The 24,393-nt window shown below is 44.4% G+C and overlaps 1 protein-coding gene across 7 annotated transcripts in view; it reads left to right on the top strand.

Annotated features, from left to right (window-relative positions):
• Mcr (macroglobulin complement-related) overlaps positions 1–24,393 on the top strand; it is a 242,829-nt gene that overhangs the window by 199,007 nt on the left and 19,429 nt on the right. For all 7 annotated transcript variants that reach the window (XM_070530061.1, XM_070530075.1, XM_070530064.1 and 4 more), the window contains 11 exons: positions 4,980–5,093; positions 5,432–5,494; positions 6,213–6,401; positions 6,746–6,895; positions 10,238–10,378; positions 10,655–10,703; positions 11,208–11,321; positions 11,410–11,515; positions 21,536–21,653; positions 21,751–21,864; positions 22,345–22,461. In XM_070530061.1, coding sequence (XP_070386162.1) covers positions 4,980–5,093; positions 5,432–5,494; positions 6,213–6,401; positions 6,746–6,895; positions 10,238–10,378; positions 10,655–10,703; positions 11,208–11,321; positions 11,410–11,515; positions 21,536–21,653; positions 21,751–21,864; positions 22,345–22,461 — 1,275 coding nt within the window. The remainder of the gene's footprint in view (positions 1–4,979; positions 5,094–5,431; positions 5,495–6,212; positions 6,402–6,745; positions 6,896–10,237; positions 10,379–10,654; positions 10,704–11,207; positions 11,322–11,409; positions 11,516–21,535; positions 21,654–21,750; positions 21,865–22,344; positions 22,462–24,393) is intronic.

Genomic DNA, 24,393 nt, shown 5'->3' with positions numbered 1-24,393 from the left:
AGAATAGAGGATGTGCAAGGAAAATTGATAAGGTAAACATTGCGTTCATAAAATCTCCACACGTACTAAGTCTTTTCTTTTAAATAATTTCGGTAATATATTTCTCGGACGCACTTACCCGTTCCATGGCGTTTTTGAGAGTTCAAAGAAAGGTGGATCAGGGGGAATTAAAGATTTTCTCTTTTATTGAAGTGGTTGAGCGAAAATAGTTAGATACCTAGATGGTTGCAGAGCAAAAAGCTGCGGGAAGTAGCCCAATAATACTAATCGCGTTAAAATCTATTTTGTCCATTTTTCTCAACGCCATCACCGTACGGCACATTGCTTTACAGACTTTTGTTCCGTGCTCCAGTGAAATACTATGGTCGATGCCCCAGAGGCGTTTCGTGTTCATTCATCGCGCAGCCCCATGTGGGTCGCAGGGTCGTCACAATTCCACTAAGTGCATATATATATGACCCAAGTACAACTGCGCGGCTCCGGCAGTTCATGCCAGAGTCATGCAAATTGTTGTTCGAATCGTTGGGCGCAAATTGAGTTTGGAGCTTCCTGCCTACGCGCGATGAGCTTAGTTCAGCGAGCGCACAAAACGCACTGGCAGCATTTGCCGGCGCGGGTCGCGTGCGGTCTCAGAGCGGCAGTTGTACATGTGAGCGGTACGCTCCCCGCAAATGCATGCCGCCAGCAACCACACCAGCCAGCGGCGAATTTTTGTCACAGGCACACTACTGAGGCCCTTAGGCCTAACCAGCGCCGCTTCGGCTACAGAAGTTGCAGTTTGGTGTGAAATAATACAGACCTAATTGTAGCGGCCGCTCGGCACTTGGAAAACCAACAAAAGCGACAGTTGGCGACAGTTCGACTGGCACCAGTTTCGTTCAAGGCTGCCATCTTTGCTACACCACACGCGTGAATTATGCACGAAAAATAGTTCAATACATATCAGAAGTTTCGATCATTTGTTCTGTGAGAAGATGGCGGTGCTGCTGGGAAGTCTGCATAATCAAGCAGAGGCAGGCATCCGAAAAAAAAAATCTTTGAGCAGTTTCAGTTTCGCCCTAAGGCCGAAGCATTGAAAGCGATAGCATTGCAAGGTTTAGCCTTGGTGTTCTAGCAATACGCTGGGGAGACATGTTGCCGCGACGCAGCACGTGAACCAAATCCTGCTGCGTAGCAGTAAGTGCAGCCCTGGCAGCTGCACTGTAACCTGGCGTCTCGGAATGCTGGCCTGATGAGGTGCGCCGCCAGCGGCGTTGCAGGAGTTTCGCCTCGATGGCGCGCGAGGTGAGACGCCAAAGAAATGACCTCGGCTGAGCATGAGTGATATTTACGGAAGAAGGCGTTTTTTGGGTTTCTACCTGGAGTAGTATAGCTATCGCTCTAAAAGTCGTTGCGCGAACCGCCGGTCGCGTGAAAAAATAATAAAGCTGTCGTCACGCATAAATATAATTGTAAAATACAGCTCACCGAGGTTTGTGACTATCAGAATACAGAACGAAATGGGCTCACAGATTGGGATTTATGAGTACGTCGAACTATTGAGAGCGGTTGTTTTATTGCGATAGCATTTATATGGACACTCAACGTGAATTTTCGCCTTTGGCGTCGCCTCATCGGGATGTTCCGCATACAAGTGCAATAACAGCGCTGCAGCGCGCCGTACGCAGTGGGTGCTAGTGAAAACGCGCGAGGGAGAGACAGAGGGATGGTGGCTGATTTCGCGCGTGCAAGGGAAAAAGGCGGCGAGGAAGCCCGCCATCTTCCACCGCGCGCAAGGCAGTAAGAGGGAGGGAGGTGGGGGGGGGGTGCGTTCTACTCTGGCAGAGGCTGCGCAGGCGCGGTTTGAGCGCGGCGCCTTGAAAGCGATCTGTAGTGGGTACAGAGTCTAGTCGCACCCAGGGCTAATTGCTTCGTGTACGTTGCGTTCTCGCCGCTTCGTTCGCGCTAAAGCGAGAGGAAGCACGAAGGACAATTCGCTAAAGCCCCTGTATCTTAAAGTATCGAAAGCCTTTGATCTCGCCGCCGTGCTACGCGATTGGACGATAACTTCAGCGCACCTCCTGGTGTGGTCCAAGAGCAGCTAGCAGACGACGCGCGCATCGTTCCCCGTTCGCAAACGGAGCGCATGCATAGATTTCACTTTATTCGCCCGTGTCCTGCATCGCGCCCGCGTCATTGCAAAATGCCGTTTCTGGCCGCTCGGCCAACTCGTCGGCGCGGCGAGTGAGGGAAACGGGAGGTTCATTTCTGCTTGTCCACCCAAAGGGAAAGGGAAATGAGGGAAAGGCTATGATGCGGCCGCATAATAGAACGTACCGCGTCGTGCGCGCACGCATTTTTAATCTTTTTCACTTGGGCCAAACCAAGGGCCGCTGCAGGCAGTTGGCGCTACTTTGAGGAGATCCAGGGGCTTTACAATTCGCTCGCGCCTGCTGCCGCTCTTCACGCCAGCGTATTGGCAGAGATTGTCCGCGGTCATAGAGTGAGATGTGTTCATGTTTGCCTGTGCGCGCGTGACACCATGCTTGTTCATTTAGTTAGTAAGGGTTTGTTTAGAAGTTTATACGGCTGATAAATCTACTATCTTTACCTCGTATTGCTGTCTAATAATTTGCTATTGTAATATATGCTGCGCTTTCCTGATGTAATTGCGACATTTTTTTGTGCAATTACTGCTGCCCTTGAACGTGTTCCCGCCGGTGCTCTGTTGCCGCGGCCTCCCGTTCCGCGTGCCGCGCGTAGATGCGTATTCATCTCTTCTTTTAGATTCATGCAGCCTTTGACAAGTCTAGCTTTGGATTTACACGATAGACATAGAAATGTTTGTGGCTAGTGTGGGGTCATTCGGCTCCAGAAGCATTTGCACGTGTGGAGTGGGGCTCGTTGCATAAGGTCTCTGTGGTGCTCCTAATTTCAGAATCCTTGGCAGTTATTGAACGACGCTGAACCCGAGAGTGGAAAGGCACGTGCTTTTTACCGGTGGCGCCGGCCATGGTCGTGTCATTTTATATAGAGTATGGTCAGGGCAGTGTATGTCAAGTTATGTGGTGCTTGGTGCCACAAATTTACTTTCACAAGCATATAACCTGGAGAACTCACTTTCCATGATTGCAAGAAGACCCTTCAATATTATGTGGGAAAACTGGAAAGCAATACTTCCCCAGCAGTAGATGATCACCATGCATGAAATACTGTATTGTCTGCTCTTAAAAAATTAGTGTCCTTCCTTTGTTTTTTCTTTCGGTAGCTGTCGGCTCCATAATTACAGTACGAAGCCTGTTACTCGAGAGCGCCACAACTAATTAATTACAACACCTTTCATACGACCAATTCAAAATGAATTTCAAGCGTAACGTGGCTTCGCAAAAAGAGCCTCATCACGTCACCCAAAGCAGAGGTGGCAGTCACATAGTATCGCCCACCATATACAGACCATACATGAAAGTCATGCAATGACGCTATCGCCGAAAGCTTCCAAATTGGTCCTTCCAATTCTTCATTTCCTTTGGAAACTTGGTCGACTGCTGAATGGAGATTAGTGTTCAACTGAGCTAGTTGGTTCATAGCTAAGACGAGTTTTGAACTGCTAAACTGAAAAATAAAGGTCCAAGGAAGACAGGCAAGGACGTCGCGCACTACCTGAATTTATTTTGGCGCTTGCGGCTGCATATACCGAGTGTCCCAAGTAACTTGAGCCAAACGTTAAAAATATGCACATGCCACGTAGCTAGACAGAACCAAAGTAATGTTGTTTGCTGTCGCTTGGAGATATTCAATTTTTTTTTTCATTCCACCTAGTTAGATAATGCAAAGACTGCATGCACACATGTAAATACTTAAGTACCGTGTAGTGTGCTCCGAGAGTCATGGAGCCGTTTTGTAAACCACAATCATGTAAATTCGTACAGTCTACGCTCGTTACAACGGACAAGCGTAAAACACTTTCGGATATAACGGACCATATTTCAGACTTCGTTTGTTCTGCCTATTTTATTAATGCAACGAAATTCGATTTTAACGGACCGCGCTACAACGGACTATCGGCTGCAACGGGCGAAATTAGCGGCAATTTTTATCAAAATCGGGCGTATAAAACGGGACTTTTGCTATGTCGACGCGGGCTGGCAGCTGACTTGCGAGGGTCAGGTGACGATCGCGGCTCAATATCTTGCACGCGAGGGTGGGAGGGAGGAAAGCGGGGCGGAAGCGCGCCGTATTTAGCGCGCGAGGCACGGGGGGATGGTGGCGAGGGAAAAGAGGGGGGGGGGGGTTCTACTCCGGTGGCTGCTGTTAACGGCGCTGCCGCGTGGGCTACGTATCTTGAACGCGATCTGCGATGTGGACAAAGTGCGCCCAGTGCCGGTAGCTTCGCATGTGCTGTGCTTTCGGCATTAGTTCGTGTTGAAGCGAGATGCTGCTGCTGCTGCTGCTGCCGCGCTTATCTTGCTTAATTTGCAATCGCAATCGAGGGCGAAACTGTGACCTTTTTGTTTGTTTTTCACTTTGGACGTTCGTCACTCACGCTTTAAAATAAAGTTGTCAGACGTCGTGACGAAAGTTTCGGAAGTGAGGTGTCTCGGAAAGTACGAACTTCGGATAAAACGGGTGTTTTTTGTCGTATTATCAGGGTCCGTTGTAACGAGAGTCGACTGTATATAAACCTATTTCTCATCTCTTTAACTTCACTCGGGGCCTTTCTTTCTGCCGGCACCTGGCACGGCACCATCCACGGAAACTTCGTGGCCGCTCGTACCCCCGACTTCACAGTACTACACACACATATACAATTGTGTACATGCATGCTGACACGTGTGTCTCATGTCTTGCTTTTCCACGTTAGCATTCACGAGTTATCCTTCATATCTCTAAATTGAAGCTGTATGTATGTTTCTGCATATATCCATCTTCTATGGCCTATGCATACTGCCACTGCTGCACTGGTAGAAGGGGCATAAATTGCATTTTCTTGTTTTTTACAGGCCGAGTTCTATGATTCCAACTATGGCCATGTTCGTACAAGCCTTGTGGCCTACTCATCCTACTCGCCCACAAACCATCACTTGCAAATCACAACTAGCACTAAGTTCCCAAAGGTGTGTGTACAGTCCAAGATGCATCACATCACCTCTTGTGTGGTTTTTCTGAGAATTTCATTTTGTCATCCCTCGTATTTTAAGTTTTAAAGCTTTGTTTTTTTTTTCAATGCCTCTGAATGCATTGTGACAAGGTATTTTACAAAATTGTGCTTTATTATCATTTTTTTAGTCTTGTGTAGTCTAGCTTGACAGAATTCATTGTTCAGGAAAATGTGGTGCATATACCTTACCTCTTAGTCTGTATTTGTGATGAGAAGTTTCTTAACAAAATTTGAGCTGTCTTTCTCAGAAACACTGTTTAATTTCTGAAAAAAAAAAAACTTTTTTTCTGATAGGTTGGAGAATACATTATTTTTCATGTTCGATCCAACTACTTCGTCGAATGGTTTTCGTACCTGGTAAGTTGCTGCTACTCTTATCTCCAAATAGCATATGGTTACTATGTGGCAGAAAGATTTACAAGTGATGTTCTATTATGAACAAACAAAACTGACCCACTGACTTGTGTTGTGCAGTTAATATAAAAGGTATTAAGAATTGCAGAGGTGGTCATCCCAACTTCTTTTGTTTCATGTTATACTATATATGTATATTTGGACATTGGACATCCTAAACCTGATGCTTTGTTGCTTACTGTATTCATATATATAACATACTAACCCTACGAAAGAACAATTTTTCTGATAGGGCTAGCCATACACCTGTACACATGCAATTATATCCTCTGACCAATATAAATTTTGATGTATAGCTTCTAGCATTGCTACTGCATAAGGCCTCAAATGTGTCCCCCATGGAGTTGTACCTTTGAAGTTTGCACATCTTGCATGGATAAGTCCTATGCACAAGAAGCCATAAAAACTTTAACATGTGGGAAGGCGAGTCATTGCACGTATAATGCAGTGGCTGACTGATTAAGGGAGTTAATATTGTTTTCCTGCTCAGCCTTGTGGATGCTAACTATCCATCTTCAAAGCTTCCTCTTGTGCATGCAAGTATACTCTGTAGCTGCTTTTGTGTCTGATGTAACCTGTTTTTCACTTGCTTTCTTTACTATTGTCCTATTCAGACACATTAAGCGACAACTAATGAGTGAATGTCTATGCTACATTACAGATCATCTCGAAGGGCATCATCTTGCTATCTGGTCAAGAAAAGATGACTTCAAGCATCAAGGCATTTGCTGTAACTCTGTCCCCTGAGATGGCACCTACGGCTACTGTAGTCATCTATGACTTGGCACGAGGCAGTGAAGTTGTCGCTGAAAGCCTGACTTTTCCTGTTGACGGCATATCCAAAGACAAGGTAATCGTGCACCTCAATGGATAGTATATTCAAACTGCCCCTGTGTACAGCAGCCTGTTCTGAATTGTGTGCTTCAGCACTAGAAGTAATGCTGGGGTAGCAATAACAGATGTATTTTAAATGTTACTTTTGGCCTGTGAACCTTGTCAGTTGGGAATTTTTTACAGAAATCAAAGGGTATGGAGGTTACAATAAAATTTTTATGGTCAAGAAGGTATTCTTTATACCAAAGATTGGAATTGTTACTTATTGTTGAACTTTGTGTGAAGTATTATAATATGCACATAGCATATTGTGAAAGTTTTATGATGAGATTACAAAGTTCACTCTATATTGAATTTTAGTTCAACATGAGCCTCAACAACCGAAAGGACAAGACAGGAGACACTATTGAAGTAGCCATCTATGGAGACCCAGGAACATACGTGGCACTGTCTGCTGTTGACCGCACTCTCTACAACATGCAAGCAGGCACAGAGATCAGCTACTCTGAGGTAACATTACTGAACCCAACTTTTCATTTGCATTAAAGTGTTGCACACAAGAGAGAATGTGCTTATCACGTGATATCTCGATGGCTTTGCTACCTACTGTTAGGACATAAAGAACCAAGAAGATGCGTGCTGCGAATGTGTGAATAAAAGTTTGTGCAGTCGACTTTCGTTAATTCGATCCTGGCGGGACCTACGAAATTAGTCAATTATCCGGCACCATTGTCATAACTCTCGGAGAGCACTTTATCACTGTCTAAGAGCCATAACATGTCCCCTATATGGACATTGCATGGCAATGCATGCAGTTTTCCATAACCCCCAAAACACGTAACACGACCGGTTACCGCTAGCTTAGCACGTAAAATAACTTATCTTAGAATGAGACCTTGTAATCACAAACTGAAAGCTGCACGTTGTCATTGTTGCACAACACGAGCATGGTACATAAGTCACCATCTTTTGATGGCAATGACGCTGGCTATGACAGTAGGCTGCTGTAAAGGCTGCAAATGTAGTTTTGGCTTCTTATCCAGTGGTGCTGTGCAGGTAATTTTCGGACCAGTTTTACTGGCAAAAAGAGTTGTGTTTTATGATTGAGTAAATACTGTAATTGCTCATTTTGAGCTACCGTTTTTGTCTGAAACTCTTCCTATGCCAGACTGAAAATAGGCGTTTTTGGCAGAAGGTGTGACGTGTTTGATGTATTCACTGGCCCTTGAGCTCTGCCAAGACATACCTTGGCACAGAAGAGGTCATGATTAGGGTCACCATTGGGGCCAGGTGCATGCGTGCTGACCAGTAAAGTTCAATTTATCCAGGAAACGCCAATTTTTGGATCGAAATAATGAAACTTTGGGTCCATAGAAATGCATAGGCGCCAGACGGGACCTTTGTTCCAAGATTGAATTCACTGAAGAATCAAATTAACCAGAGTCGAAATAATGGGAGTCTGCTGTATGGCATCTTTGTCAAATTAATAGCAGTATCAGAACTTGGGCTACAGGATACGTATGAAAAGTGGTAAGCGCTGGCATGAAATTTCTGCATTTTTTTGGAAGTACCTTTCTATTTTGTCATTTTAAGACTTCATTCTGTTGGGTCTTCTTTTTTTTCTCTCGCCTTTCCAGTTCGTAGCTCTAGCCAAGAAGTTCAGACACACATAGGCATTCTTTTGCATTGTTTGCAATGTCTATTTAATGACTTTTGTTCCAGAATATGTTTCCTTCTAATTTGGAGATATTGTGTAAATAAGTTATCCTTTTGCTCATTTTGTGTTTAAACTTTTTACCCAGGCTGCTGATTACTAAATACAGTTGACTTCCATTAATTTGACTCTGATGCGACCGACTAAATTGATCTAATTATCTGGGGAGTGGAATTAAACCAGATGCATAAACACCAAACACACTGCTGATTCATTTGGCATATTTGCCTGTCTAACATGCCCCGGAATAAAATATGCGCCCACTTTCTACGTGTCCAAAATAGTAAACTAATGTAGAAATGACTATAAAGCTCCCAAACAAAATCTAACATGCACGTGATTTTTTTAGCAAGAAAATTTTTAGCACAAATGGTGGCTGCTCTTCCAAGGTTAGCTTCCCTACACAGTTTTTAAGTCAGGTTCACTGCAATGCATCTGTGTTATGCAGCAGCAAAACATACAACCATTGCGAAGGCAGTTTTGTGTCCGATTGCACTGTGCAGGCAATTTTCGGCACAATTTTCTTTATTTAAAAAGGTGCGTGTTAGAATCGGGCAAATGCCGTAACCGAGCGGTTGTGCACTACAGTTATTGCTTGTGAATTTTCCTAGGGCAGGCCAAAAGTAGGTGTACTTCACGAGAGTTGACACATGTTTAATGCTTCACTGTCCCCTAAACTCCACCGAGACAGCCGCCGCCACTTGAGGGGATTGCTATCGGGGTCACCATAGGGGTAAGTGTGTGTGTGCTGACTGGTCAAACTTGAATTATCTGGTGAAGGCCAATTTTAGGGCTGAAATAATGAAAGGTTGGTCCTATAGAAAGGCATGGGCGCCGGCCAGGACTTTTGGCTGAGATTAAACTAACCGAAAAAATGGATTAACTGGAGTCGAATTGATGGAAGTCTACTGTACATGGGGTCTGCAGAAGAAATCCACACTTGGTGACACTTATTATGGTGCTTTGTAGGCTTACCGAACGTATGTATTCTTTTTTTAAGTGGATGTGCTGTTCATGAGAAAACTTGGCTTTTCCAAGTACAGTACCAGTTTGCAATTGTTCACATTTCTTTAGCATTCTTTAATGTTTTTTTTTTTTTGTCACATGGAAACACAAAGTTGTCTAATCACGCCACCCTCTTTTGTGGCTTCAATGTATGGATTTCATCATTTCTTTAGCTGTGGTTGTCTTGTCTTGATAAATTACCTGTAGACACTATTTCATCAGAAGTTATCCACTTGCTAATGCTGAAGAGTGGTGGTCAATCAATTGCAATCAAGTCATTATGTCAGTCCTGTGGAAAGCATTAGTGCTTATAAAGGTAACATTGATTTTTTCCATGACTGTGTAGGCAAATGAAAGCATCATTAAGGGCTTCAGATTCCATTTATTAGTTTCATTCTTCATATACTTTGTTTCTTGATAAAATTGTGTTGACAGTTAAGTTGTAGTTAAAAATAAATTTTTTTCCCCCTGATAAGTTCACTAACCCTTTGCAGTCATTATAATTTACTCACTTTGCTATCATACTGGTCGTCAACTATTTTGCACATTTAGGATGTCATGCTGAAGAAGCATTTGCATGAACAAACACATAGTCCGTTTTTTATTTCAAATAGTTTTCATTACTCCTGACGCTCATGTGCAGTCTCCAGCCATCAACTCATTGCAGGTAATCACTATAGAGGAATAGTTTTCTCTAGGGTTCTCATCATTGTTTGCTTCTTTAGTGCTTCTTCTGAGGACATTTGCTGGATGACTGAAGGCAAGATGTAGCACTTCTCAAAATAAAATTATCTTTGGATTCACAGAGCTCATGTGAGTTGTTACCATGAGATGCCCGTAGAAAAAACGTTCCTACGTCTTGGTGCTTCATTCTGTGAAAAGCGCACACAAATTTCTTCACGTGTCCACACAAAAGTGATGCCCTGATATGTAGATGCTGCTAAGTGCGATTATCTATTGTTCAAAAAGCTCCCAAAAGGTGTCAACAAATGCTAAGAAAAAATCAACACACACAAGCAAGTGTGCCTGCTGGGTACTTCCGGACATGTGATTGCAAAGAGTTTTTTGCAATTACTGTCATGGCTATAGTTTAGGTATCAAGCAGGAGAACTGATTTCAGTTTATTTTTTCAGGTGCTAAGGAAAATGAACTCGTTTGACAATGTGATCAATGGCACACTAACTCAGCAGTGGTTCTCAAGAAATGGTAATAGCTACACCTATGTGTGCTTCCCATCATCTACTTATGGCCTTGACTCAAACAGGACATTCGAGGTGAGCTACAATCTTCAGTTCTTACACATTCAGGGACAGTTTAACAAAACTGCTGTATTCACCAACAGAGCCCTTCAATTTCTCAGAATTCCGTTCTGGCAGTGGTATTTTTCACCAACATCACAAATATTATAAGGCAGGGAATAATGTGTTCCACTGAGTTCCGAAGAGAAAGCAGGCACCCCTCTTTTGATCTGTAAACATGCTATATATGTGGTTCATTTCGTGCCAGTGATTAGCTTATGTTACTTTGTAAGAGTCCAATGTTTTTTTCAGTTCGCAGGTTTGCTGGTCTTCAGTGATTCTAACATCACCCGCATGAGAGGTGAGAAATGCCTTTTTAATTGAGCCAGTTCCTTTGCTTCTTTTGTCTGCATACTTATGGCCATTCAATGCATACTGAAGTACTCACAGAATGGAATCTGATGGGGTAAATCCTTTGGTTAAAAGTGCACATATATTCTGTGCCTATGCATTTGCAATGGAGGGCCCGTCACCAGGCCCCTCTGCAAATTTTAATTTTACTCTATAAGTTGGAAAACATTGTTTAGGGGATCTTTCGCTAGCATAATTTTTCAAATCGGTTCATTATCGGAGGAGATAATAAAAAATTGATTTGTCCTGTTCTGCTCGCCAGACCAAGCACAACTACCAACAGACACACTCTCTTCCTTTGCCTCGACTAGCATCCACAAGTGTCGTCCTTTCCTTGCTTTCTCCCATACCGAAGCTGTGTAACCAAATCACGTTCATGTGACAAGCTCCACCTCCTTTTTTTTAACTTAATTTTTTTCTGTCCCCCTTTTCTTCCCTCTCCAAAAAAAATCAGATGACTGCAATTCAACAGCAGGTTATGGCACATGTTATGATGGAGCCTGTTACCGTCTTGACAGACAATGTGATGGTTCCTTTGATTGTGAAGATGGCTCTGATGAAGCAAGATGTGAGCATATGATTTGGCCCTCTAGTTTAATTTTATCAGTAAATTTCTACTGGTTGCATTAATTTTTTTTTCTCTTCCTCTTGTGCAGGTGATCATGAACAGCAGTTCAGCATTACTAAGTTTGAAATGTATCGAACAAACAGATACCAACGATTGTATTCAAATGCATGGCTTTGGAAGGACATTAATATTGGGTTTGTTTACTCTGCTCTCTCTCACTCTTTTTATGGAGTTCTCAACCACATTAAGGAGTAATTTGAACGGTGTTTGCACACTTTAGCCACAAGCAATTTGCAATGTCCCAGCTGTATCTTTCATAATTATAGACATGACTTAGATGTGAGTGCATGTTTTGTTCTTATAGATGTCTTGTAAACATGTATATTTCCATCTATAAATTGCAAGTTTCCCCCATAATGGAATGATGTGCTATCAACTTCTGTGCAATAATCCATATACTCCAATAATCCAAATTATTATTTTACTGCCCCTTAAATTTTGTAAGTTCTTCTATTTTAACAATGTATGGAGCATAATGGCATGGGAGAATTTTGAGCAAATACCTCAGGCCAGGAAAACTGAAATTTAGTTGTTGCCAATATGTGTGATGTTTTAGAAAACATTTGGGACATGAAATTACAGTCAATGTCCAATTTTTCGGACTCCCAAGAAACAACGAAAACAGAAAAATTGGGCATTCCGAAAAAACAAATGCATGCAGAAGATGCACCATTTTATAGGTATGTATTTCTCGGATGGAGAGGGTCAAGGATGGAGTATCAGACTTGTGCAACTCTGCCAATTCATCAGTGAGGTGGATTTGATAAGAGCTGTTTATAAAAATGTTTAAAAATCCAACAGCAGTTGTGGTCAGTGTAGCCCCCACTATCTTCAGCTAGGCCAACGCTGCCTGTCACTGCCACAGTGACGCAAAAAAATTGTTGATCCTCTTTTCCACGGTGTTCCACTTGCACACGAGGATGTTTGCTTCAATTTCAGCCAGGGTCATATCATCGCTGTACACCGATAACAGCATCATCAGTGCTCGCATCAACTAGGAGCTCATCAGCTGTACAGGCAGTGTCAGAGCCATCCGAATCCACCGCCACTTGCCAGACAATTTCATTGTCAGTTAGCTCCATACAGAGTTCGAGATCTTTGTTGGTGTTGGCAAATCCTTCAAAAGTTATCCCGTTTGGAATCAAAACACCAGCAGTGTGCAGTTCGTCAAAAACAAAGTTCATAGAAGGAGATTAATCATATACACTGTTGTTCTTTCTAAACAAGATAATTGCCTCCGCGCCAACTGTGAAGCCCATGAGTCCACAAGCATGCCAACAGCAGACTTAAGGTCAACGGTGTAACTTTTGCTGCTGTCTCAGCATAGCACCATGTGACTAGGCAAGCATGACCTGTGCAAAAGCTTCAGTTTGCGGGTGATGCCTTGGCACATCGGCTTCAGGATTGCTGTGGTGTTTGGCGCCAGAAATTCCATCTGGATAGCCGTTTAGGTCATTGATGTGGCCATGTGCAGCACAGTTGTCCGCAAACAGCAGAACTTTTCGATTCTGCTGTTCGAACCTTCTGTCCAACTTGCGAATGTACACTTTGAATAACTGCTGTGTTATCCAGGCCTTCTTGTTGGCCTCATACTGCACAGGTAGGGTTGCCCCCTTAAAACACCTTGGATTCTTCAATTTCCCTATGACAAGTATCAGAAGCTTCTCGCTGCCCGAAATGCTGCTGCCAGCAAGGACGGTCAGCCGCTCTTGCTCTTTGCTGCGTTTGCTGCCATGGCAGGGGTCACCAGCAAATGCATGCGCTTTCTCTAAGAGCGTTTTGTAGAACAATCCAGTTTCATCATAGTTCAAAATCGCTTCGCAAACAAAGCATTTAGCCACATGAGAAGCGCATCGTCAAGCTTCGGGTAAGCATCCTGACTTGCATTCTTTTTTAGAGCCCCGGTTGATTTTCCGGCCACATCCAAGATCTTCAACTTGTTTTTCATGAAATCCAAAATCATTTGCATCAGCTTGTGACCGTCTGCTTTCAACTTGCTTGATGATTGTCAGCCTACGACAGGGCTTTAGTGAGTTGAAGCCATGGGCAAAGATGACGAAGGAGTAGTCGCCACCATCTCTGTCGGCAGGGATTCTGCTCGAGGAACAGCACAGCAGCAAACAGTGGGAAGCTTCTTAGAGAATGTCAAAGAGAGCCCAAAGCAACATGACACGATCACACCACCTATCACAAAGCTAACTAAACAACATGTTGATAAACACAAAAGGCTATGGCCATAGCTACGGCTGCAATAGCGTGCAAAAGTGCTGGTTTGAGGTTTCGATACCATGCGGGGCCACGGTGCTATGGCTAGCTACGGCTAACAGATCAGTGTGCAGGAGATGGGGCTGCAAGATAACCAAAATGGTGGGGATGGATACCATTTCAGACCTGTGGTTAGGTGTAAAATGTGTGGGAAATTGTGTGGTGAAGGGTTTGAGCGTCTGAAATTATTGTCCAGTTTTTTTTATATAGTATGTAGGAACATTCAAACTGCACGAAGCTGAAAATATTATTTGAGGTGCATAATGCAGTGCTGGCAGACCTCGTCATGGTTGCAAATATCCTCAGCTTTTGGCAGTCACTTCTGCAGGGCGGCAACATCCAAAACTTCCATGCAATGAAAATTGTGTTTTTTTTTAGCAATCTTCTTTTTGTGAATGCGCAAATAATCGGCACAGAACACTCGAACCAAGCTATGAGCCGCATGCATCGCGTGTAGTGAACAGCTAGCCTAAGTCAAACCATTTATACTGAACAGCGTCACACTCTTTCTGTCACCTTTTCTGTTGCTGTTGTGGCTAAAGCTCCAGAATGTCTCATGGTTTTGTGTTTTATAAACAAGGCCATCTAAAGCATTTCGCTGTGAAAAATGTTCAGGTCACGCTCGTTATCGAAGGACAAAATCCGCCTGGCACCACCAGCAACCGCTGCTGTTCTCGGCATGGGAAAACACATTAGCAACGTGCTCACAAAACAAAAAATGAGGCATCTTCGGCAGCTTTTGGCTCAGTCAAGCCACAATGTACTCTTTTCGGACAGCTGAAACACAGAAGTAAAGGTCAAGATAATAAAGGAAAACAATATCTGTGAACGATGCAGAAAACGGCTCAGGAAATGGCACAAGTAATTTTTTTTTTAATTTCTACACAAAATGCACATTGCACGCGGTGGTGCCAAAGAAGGTTCCAGCACCCATTGCATCTGAGAGGCAAGGAGGGGATGCCGGCAGCAAAGTAGCACCTGTGACCTCGAGGAGTGCCTTTTGATTATGTGATTATGGAACCACTCAGTCAGTCTTGGATTAGCCAAGCCCTACCTTGGCACCACTTACAGGTGCTTTAATATCTGGGTGCACCAGGCGTGTTTTCGTCAAGTCAGCCAAAACATGTACTCATGGTGTCGTGCATGCAATTTACAAGTGAATAACGGACGTGCAAGTGCGATGCCCACAGGGTATGTACTTTGCACGTAAATAATGCGACCACAAATATAACCTAGGGGGGACTTTCGGGCTTTTAGAAAAGGAAGAAAAGGTATTACGACTATAGTGGTAAGTGATATCTCGAAGAAATTGGAAATGACCCATGAAAGCGGATAGCCACAGGGCTTTATTTATCATTATTGCTAACTACCGTCTCAATATAAAGTGAAAGGATGTGTGCATGCACAATTATTTGTCACTGCTGACGTCTTTGTGACTGTTGGCGACAACAGCATAGCCTTCCATTGCACCAAAGTTATTGGACAGGCAGCTCTTCGAAAATGCCCGTGACACAACTGAACACTGCAAAGCCTTTCACTCACTGTGCACACGGTGATGCACCATGTGACTTCAAAGACCACTTGCTTGACACACCTATACAGCAGCACCGATTGTCTTGCTCAAGCCATGAGCTCCTTTCTTGTACGTCTTATTGATGGCTAATCAAGCTAGTTGAGGTACGGAGCCCGTGGGGAATATTACACTGTAAATGCATTAATGTGGCATTAACAGCGTTCTAATTAGAAACCAGAAGAACGAAGAAGGCACACAACGTACAATGGAGACTATCACCTCTCATGCTTTTGAGGGAGCTGTAGAGCCAGCGTTAGGGAAAGAAGAAGAAGAAAAAAAAAATGTGTTATAATCCTGTCACAACTCGGAATGTAACATGAGGCAAGTTCTGAGGCCACAAATTTGGAAAAAAACTGGTGTTGTACTCATGAAAACATAACATGTTGGTTGTAGGCTGCAAACTGGTACGCATTGTAGGGGTTGGAGGGACGGGACTTCGGGATGAAAACCACAACTTGGGAGGGATTTATTCTACATTATGTACAGGGAGGTGAGCGACAAGTAACATTCGTACAGACATTACGGGCCGGCAGCAACTCGGACGCTGCGGCCCGCGGCAAGAAGTTCGAGAGAGGTGAATCAGGGAATCAGGGCATGTCCCAGAATCCTCAGGTCTCTCTGGAAGGCTTCTTATAAACCCTTCGAGCACTGTAAGTCAAGTCATGTTTCACCAATGGGAGAGTCCGCTCCGATGACGCCACTTTCAGCCAATGGTAGGCGCCCGTGTCGCGGTGTCGCACCTGGCGGCTCTCTGCGGTCTTGCCTCGCAGACTGGCAATCCACTTCTTCTAGGCTGGAGAAGGAGGGGGGGGCACTCATGCTTCATTGCACAAGGGCCCACCTGCACCCGGTGGCTCGGCTCCGCAGCGGTAGCAGATGCCTTCTTCAAAGCCGAAGGGGGACGATTGAGCTCCATTGTACGAGGCCCCCTTCTAATCCCGGCGACGCACGAACTTGTTGGCACGTGAACTTGTTGCCTTAAACTTGTTTGCTCGGCCGCTTCTCTGGAATGCACTTTCCTGCTTCTGCATTCCTCAATTAGCTGTGCTGCCATCCGATGTGGTCTGGGGAACTCGAAGTAGCCTCAGGAAACGGCGCCATATCTAACAGCTCGTCCTCGCCCCGGTAGTTCTGAATGGCCGGTGAACTCAATTCGCTGGCCATGAGGAACGCTGAAAGAAGCTGCAGGGTACTGGGGTCGAGCCTCGTTTGACAACCCTCGGGATCCTGGGCCCTGGAGAACATACGTCAAACAAACCAAACAACACAGCGCTGCCCCACGTGTAAGCGCAGGCTCTTCACCCCTGACTCGCCAGGCTATTACTGAGTCAAAATGAACCCTGATCTTTTATTTCCCCAATTTTGACAAAGCAGTTCCAACCACCCTTCCAAACAGCTATCCATTTCTCCTCGATTGCCGACAAGACCAGACTACTATTGTTGTTGCAAAACAAAAGGGTCGTTGACGATGCAAACAACAAATGAAAACAGCCGTACATAACTCAAGTGGCCTAACTACACGAACAGCATGTTTCCACTCTATCGCAGTGGCGTACTTATCGCACGTAATGGTGCCACTGAACAATCTGGTCAACCTCACAAGTACGTAATCACAAGCGCACTAGCCTTGTGGTCATTAAACAAAACGCGTACTTGTGTTGTAGGCAAACTCTTCATTACGCTTACTCACGTTTCTTTCCTGAAAGTCCTACAGGACACGTGACGTAAACGAACAATTAAACTTGCGGGACTTACACACTCCGCAGAACTCTTAAAATGATGCGTCTTCTACTAACTCTTTCCACGCACGTTCACTAAAGAAGTCAGAATACGGCTGCCATCAACACACACTAGCAACCCAGTCATAAATCTGCTTCCTTCCGTCCACACAGGACACGCGCTAAAGGAACTAAGAACGCCTCTCAGTGCAACTCATGCACTCACTGAAAACCTACGCGCTTAACCTTACAAAATTCAAGAACACTTAAAAAGAAAGAAGGTTAAATAACACACACGCGCGTTACGATAGGCCTTTCGACGATAACCTTGACCTTCAGGTTACTCGCACACACAAAAAAAAAGCCTATCTACTTATTAATGAGCATCTCGCGAGACTACATGTTTACATAAAACGCATCTTTCAAATCTCGGAGCTTTCTCAAACCAAAACACAGACAAAGCTCAAACCTTACACATTGAAAGAAATCCTAGTCTCAAATCGCGAAAAACTTTCCGATGCTCAAAATAAAAAAAACAAGATACTCCATTTCTACGGAAGGGCTCTTCGCCTCCCTTTCCAAACGCTTATGTCTGACTCATACTCTGAGCCGTCCTCGCGGTGGTCGCGGCTTGAAAGCTACTCTGGCTGCCGAGAGACAACAAAAGGGCTGACTAACTATCAGCCCCCCCAAGACGTTACGGTCTCCTGCCAATTTGCGTCCTCGCGCCCCGCTTTCAACACAAACTCGATTGACCGCGTCGCTACTCCCCACCTGGTCTCGTCCTGCCACCTTGCGTTTCTTCGAACTGCACGCTGAGCTATGAAAAGAACTACGGAACGACGAGGAGATTAACTGCCCCGTGCCCTTTGTCCGCGTCCGCGCAGAACATTCTTCGCGGTCCCCCTTTGACCGGTGGCTCGACCATTTTGGATGCGTCAACATCGTCCTAGACGACCGCACCTTCTTCCTCGCGCCCTGCCCTTTTGGGTTTCTCGCCATCTTTGGCGGCGCTACATTAATTACCGACTTTCGGTTTTTACCGCGCTTCTTTTTAAGGCGCTTTGTCTTTGCACTCGCTTTCATGTAGCCTTCTCGTGCCTCGTGCTGGCCGGTACACATTTCGTCGGCCCGGATCGGCCTCTTACCCGCGCAGTCTGAGTGATTTACATTTAAATCTACTCTCACTTTGCCTCGACTGGCGGACAGCCCAACCGACTCTGGCACAACGCAGCAGGCTTTACTCGAGTTAGACAACTCGCACTCTTGCGAACTGCCCTCTGCTACATTGCCCAGCTCACGCTGTGCATCGGCACACAGCCCGTCGGTATCGATCGCTGTCTCACGCGCACAGTCCGAATGATTATTAACTGAACCATCCCTCTCTAGGCTATCTAGACTGGCGGAGAGCCGCACCGATCCCTGAACAATGCAGTTGTTCTCTCGTGAGCTACGGAGCTCGCCACCCCGAGAACTATTCTCAACTGCATCGTCCAGCTCGCACTTCACTTCTGCACGCACCTCTGGCCTGACATGGGTGCTCGCTTCTGTCGGGTCAGAAGTACCCTTTTCTTCGCTAGCAACCTCGCTAACATTACCAGCGACGCACACGCGCGGTAACTGTGCCAATTTGTTCGCAGCTGGCCTAGCTGTCTCTACAGTCATCTGTTGGCACAGCACCTCGTCGCTCTCACTGCGGCCTTTAACGGCCTCTGTTGCCACTAAGGCATCGTTAGCAGCTAGCCTTTTCCCTTCACTTATGAATCTGCAGCCAATCTCACAGGCACTACTCTTTTCGTCGGCTTCTGGCGAAAATCTGCTAGATGCTTCCTCAATCTTTCGCTCTGTACTACCTACAGAATTCTCAGACAGCCGTTGTCTCTGTGCCAATAACTGATCACAATACTGTATCTCTTTGATCAGTGCTGCCTTCTCTCTCTCATACTTTTCCTCTCGCTGACGTTCGCGTTCATTCTCACGTCCGTGACGCTCACACCTAAGAGTAAGTTCTTGAAGCTCATGCTTCCGTTCATTCTCGCGTTCTTCACGCTGACGCTTACTCCTAACTTCACGACGCTCTCGCAAACGTACACGACGCGCACGCTCCCGTGGCTCCTGTATCACCTCCCAAGCAAGCTCAATGCTTCTGTCATCATTGCCACTATCATTAATCGCCTTTATGATAGCTGGCGTTTTCATCCGTTCGTCTGCCTCAACTCCCAAATCGTCGCACACCAACAACAAGTCTAACCTCGTCAACCTTCTAAGATCCATGGCAGCTGCCCCGACAGGTGGTTAAAACTGTTTTCCTTAATTAATTTGTGCAAACACACAATGCAACAAACTCCCGATTCCCAGAACTAACAAAATTGAACACACAACCTTTGAGTCTGGCGAATCACAAGGAAAAAAACCACGCGCTCACTTACGGTTGCAGCACCCTGCCATCCGGTTCATTTGTCCGCTGTTCCCGGCTCCTCCGGACTCCCTGGGTCGAAGGCTCGCTCCTTCTTCGCTACTCCCAGTTTCTTCGGACCTCTTTCGACGAAGGCTCTCTCTTCTTCGCTCTTCCCGGTTCCTTAGGATCTCTCTTGCCGAAGGTTTATCCGTAGCGCTGCCACCAGCTGATGCATTCGGAGGCGATCCCACCGCTGCCACCAGATGTAGGGGTTGGAGGGACGGGACTTCGGGATGAAAACCACAACTTGGGAGGGATTTATTCTACATTATGTACAGGGAGGTGAGCGACAAGTAACATTCGTACAGACATTACGGGCCGGCAGCAACTCGGACGCTGCGGCCCGCGGCAAGAAGTTCGAGAGAGGTGAATCAGGGAATCAGGGCATGTCCCAGAATCCTCAGGTCTCTCTGGAAGGCTTCTTATAAACCCTTCGAGCACTGTAAGTCACGTCATGTTTCACCAATGGGAGAGTCCGCTCCGATGACGCCACTTTCAGCCAATGGTAGGCGCCCGTGTCGCGGTGTCGCACCTGGCGGCTCTCTGCGGTCTTGCCTCGCAGACTGGCAATCCACTTCTTCTAGGCTGGAGAAGGAGGGGGGGGCGCTCATGCTTCATTGCACAAGGGCCCACCTGCACCCGGTGGCTCGGCTCCGCAGCGGTAGCAGATGCCTTCTTCAAAGCCGAAGGGGGACGATTGAGCTCCATTGTACGAGGCCCCCTTCTAATCCCGGCGACGCACGAACTTGTTGGCACGTGAACTTGTTGCCTTAAACTTGTTTGCTCGGCCGCTTCTCTGGAATGCACTTTCCTGCTTCTGCATTCCTCAATTAGCTGTGCTGCCATCCGATGTGGTCTGGGGAACTCGAAGTAGCCTCAGGAAACGGCGCCATATCTAACAGCATTAGCACTTCATAAGGCAACAATGTACACACATGCAACACAAATATTGTCTGAGAATATATTTTTGTTGAAAACAAGCTACCAGAGCTAAGTTCTTATGCAGCAAAGAAATGAGAACTGTAGATTTACAAACAGTGCAAACTGATAGACAGCCAGCAAAGGCACTGGAAGCAGCACGCTGAACATCAGCCACTTTGGCTTATTGTGTTTTGTAAATAAAGCAAATTAGGAAACATCATCATCATCAGCCTGGTTACACCCACTGTAGGGCAAAGGCCTCTTCCATAGTTCTCCAACTGGCCATTTGTGGCCACGTTGTCCCTGCAAACTTCTTAATCTCTTCTGCCCACCTAACTTCCCGCCGCCCCCTGCTATGCTTCCCTTCCCTTGGAATCCAGTCAGTAACCCTTAATGACCATCGGTTATCTTCCCTCCTCATTACATGTCCTGCCCATGCCCATTTCTTTTTCTTGATTTCAACTAAGATGGCATTAACTCGCGTTTGTTCTCTCACCCAATCTGCTCTTTTCTTATCCCTTAACGTTACACCCGTCATTCTTCATTGGGAAAAACGTGTTTATTTAACCATTTATTTCTTGTGTTATTTACACGAGCACAATATCTTGCAGGATTGTTGCTCAAGCAAAATTTTATATTTGAGACTGCTTTCAAGTTTCTATGTCGCATAAAAAATATGCAAGGTGCACCAAAGTTACAAAACATTTCTTATTTGAGCCATGTTCGGAATTTATAAGTGTTCTTTTCTTTTGTACACAACATCAACAACGCATGAAAATTCTATGAAAACGCATGAAACAATGCATGAAAAATGCCTGAAAGCATACCAAAACGAAGAGAAAAAGTTTTTGACACAACTTTTTAGCTACCATTGAATTCGGCTGTCAAGGCGGAAAATATTGCAGTAAGCAGTAGCAGGGCGCCTGTGCCACCACCTTCAAATATTTTTTTGGCCTGTTGGGAATGCTTTTCGGGAATAAAATTTGCGGTGCCTTGCAGTTTGAATATGCCTAAACAACATATATATATATATATATATATATATATATATATATATATATATATATATATATATATCAAGAAGGCATGCATGTTCGATCTGTTATGGAATCACCCAGCAGAGTATTTCCTGATATGGTATGCATTTTCTAGTACATACAAAAGACATATGCCCTATTGCCCCTTGAATGTGATAAGTTCCTTTTTAACTCGCTTTCAGGCCCTTGGGTTATTACATCTTCAACATACCTGTGCCAGATGTGCCAACAGAATGGATGATCAGTGCATTTGGAATGGACGAGTCAAGTGGCTTTGGGATTTTGTCTAACAGCATCGAGGTGAGTTACATATAAAAGGATCAACATGTTTCAACATCAGCATCATGAGACATTTGAGTTCAATTGTCTATCCTTTTTTTTCCTATTTTTCTGCTAGTTTTCAAGTGCAAAGCCATTTTACATGAATGTGGAGATGCCATCAAAGATTCGCCTCGGAGAGCAGCTAGGTATACGTGTCACCGTCTTCAACTACAGACTATACGAAACTGAGGCAAGTTTCTTTGTGTTAGTGTATGATATCAGTTGATTGTCATTGAGTTGTAATTTTGGTGGATTTAGTGGATTTTCAGTGTAAATAATGCTCCTCTGCAGTGATATGTTTATGGAAAATGTAAAGTGCAAAGTAATTTTGCAGGGGGTGTCGCAACAGCTAGGCGACAACTTGGAGGTGCCTCTTTCTTTTGCAAGTCGAAATTTGTTCTCCATGTGGCAGCGGTCTCTATGACAGGGAGCAGAGGCTACTTAATGCTATAGCAGTGAGCTTATGGACATTTACAAGGACGTGTGGGATGAATAGACTGGACCTCCCCTCATTTGTGTTAGTGTATACTGAAGATGCCACCTGCATAGGTGGCGAAACGTCTATACCCTTTCGTTGTTAATTTGTTATGGAGTAAAAAAAAGGAGTAAACCTTTTTTCAGTTGATTTCCCATGGTTCTTAACTTAAACCTAAACTTTTTTTTTTTTCAGGTACTTATCACACTGGCTAGTTCTCCAGACTACAGGTTTGTCGTGGTGGGACCCTTGGGGCGAGTTAACTCCTATGCACCAGAGACGTCGTCAGGAGAACACCAGCACTTGATTTTCGTGAGTGGTCTTCAACATGTTTAGATCAATTAAGACATTGATATCGTTCCCAACTTGTAATGTTTCCTGTTAATGAAGGAGCAGTGGATCATTAGTGAAAATTTATGCAATCTCGGTGAATATTGGGCTTTTCACTGTTGCACCAGCTAGTTCTTGTGCCAGAAAAATTGTGCAAATATACATAAAGCTTCAGTAATGTTACACACCTCATTTTGTGGGGCGTAGCACTAGTCTCCGCCCATAACCTAATTAATAGAGGGCACGGAGGACGACCAGCTTTGTGAGAACGCAGATGAGGCAAACTCGTCAAGTGACAAGGACAACGAAGCAACAAGAATAACTGAATAAAAGTGCTCACAGTCGGCCGCCAGTGCTTGCATTAATGCAAAAGGATGGACAGTTAGGTTAGTTGGTACGATAACATATTCTTGGTTTGTAGCGCAAATTGACACAGACAAAGACGAGAAGAAGACTGGATGAGCGCCAACTCTCAACTAAATCTTTATTGAAACGATCAAAATGTATATAAATGATTCCAAAAACTGTAGCAGATAAGCATGATAAGGCCTGAAGACCATCAGTTACACATATCAGAAGATAGGGAAGCCATGAAAACTAACCAAGAAAAGGCACTTGCGATTGACACACGTGCTGAGAAGATACTGAAATTCACTTTCTAATAGTGATATTGATGCTTGGCTAAAACAAGTCTCTCCTAATCTTTTAATGTGAAATGCCTCAATTATTTGATGTGTAGTTTAGCATTTGCGTCTTGAAAGGACTTTTGTGTCCTCAGACAAAGGTTTAGAACCACAATTAAAACAATGCGACGCTAGTGGGAAGTGTTAGGGTTGTTAAGTAATTGTTTATGTTCTTTTAGTCTCATATTGAGGCACCTGCCACTCTGTCCAATATAAGCCTTCCTGCACTTGAGTAGAATCTGATAAACTATACCAGTGTTACTAGGTAAAAAAGAGAACACATGCCTTTTTTAATAATTTTTTTTATTTTCTGTCCCCCTGCTCAAGGTTCCTATTTATAATAGGACACATCATTGACAACTTGCAAGGGGCCAAAAAAACCATATCGACGTCGTATCTACTAGCCACATTTCATAAACCGTGTGACAACCTGTGTACATAGGGAATCGCAGAAAACCTTTTTTCATTTTTCTGGTTTTTTTTTTGTTTTTTTGCAGCACTTTTTACCCATTTTGAAAGCTTTTCACAGGTTAGTGATAACAAATGAGCAGGATAGCCAGGTTTCTCTAGCCTATCCATCTGTTGCGAAAAATTCTTTGTGGACACGACTTAGCAATGGCAGACCTAAAAGCTGAGTAAGCTATCCCCTGTTTTACAAGTTTGGAATGGCAAGAAGAAAATTCAAGCAGTGATATTTTTTTTTTCTTTCCTTTGGCGAATAATACCAACAGAAATGTTCCTGTTGGAAAGTGAAGCACCGATCTAATAACTGTAATTTATTGTTCTGAGTAAGCTCAAGCGTAAAACCAAGACCCCCACCACATTCCCTGAAAACTTTAAAATATCGATGGCTTTCTTGGTGTAGTTATCGCATGAACAAAGCACCAGATAATCATCTACATATCGAAAAGTACATGCTGCCAATTCCTTGAAATGACTTTGCAGCTTTCTATTGAAGCGACTTGGGTACAAATCACTTAGAACCGGTGCAACTTTTGAGCCACTGCAAACTCCTAATTTCTGTACATATATAGAATCACTTCATTTTACAAAGGTATTCTCTAGGTAAAACTGCAAGAGCTCTAAAAAAGATTCCAAAGGCATCCCACAGCGCTGTGTAAACCGAAACTCATTATTGTAGAGCACCACCACTTCTTTAACACTACTCATTAGTGCCGTTTGCGGAAGCGAATAGAAAAGTTCCTCTACATAGCACTCGTCCTGTCTTCCT

This window comes from Dermacentor albipictus, chromosome 1 (assembly GCF_038994185.2).
Source record: "Dermacentor albipictus isolate Rhodes 1998 colony chromosome 1, USDA_Dalb.pri_finalv2, whole genome shotgun sequence".
In the NCBI taxonomy this organism is placed as follows: Eukaryota; Metazoa; Arthropoda; class Arachnida; order Ixodida; family Ixodidae; genus Dermacentor; species Dermacentor albipictus.
The sequence above is the reverse complement of the archived record's forward strand: the minus strand, read 5'-3'. Positions and strand labels throughout refer to the sequence as shown.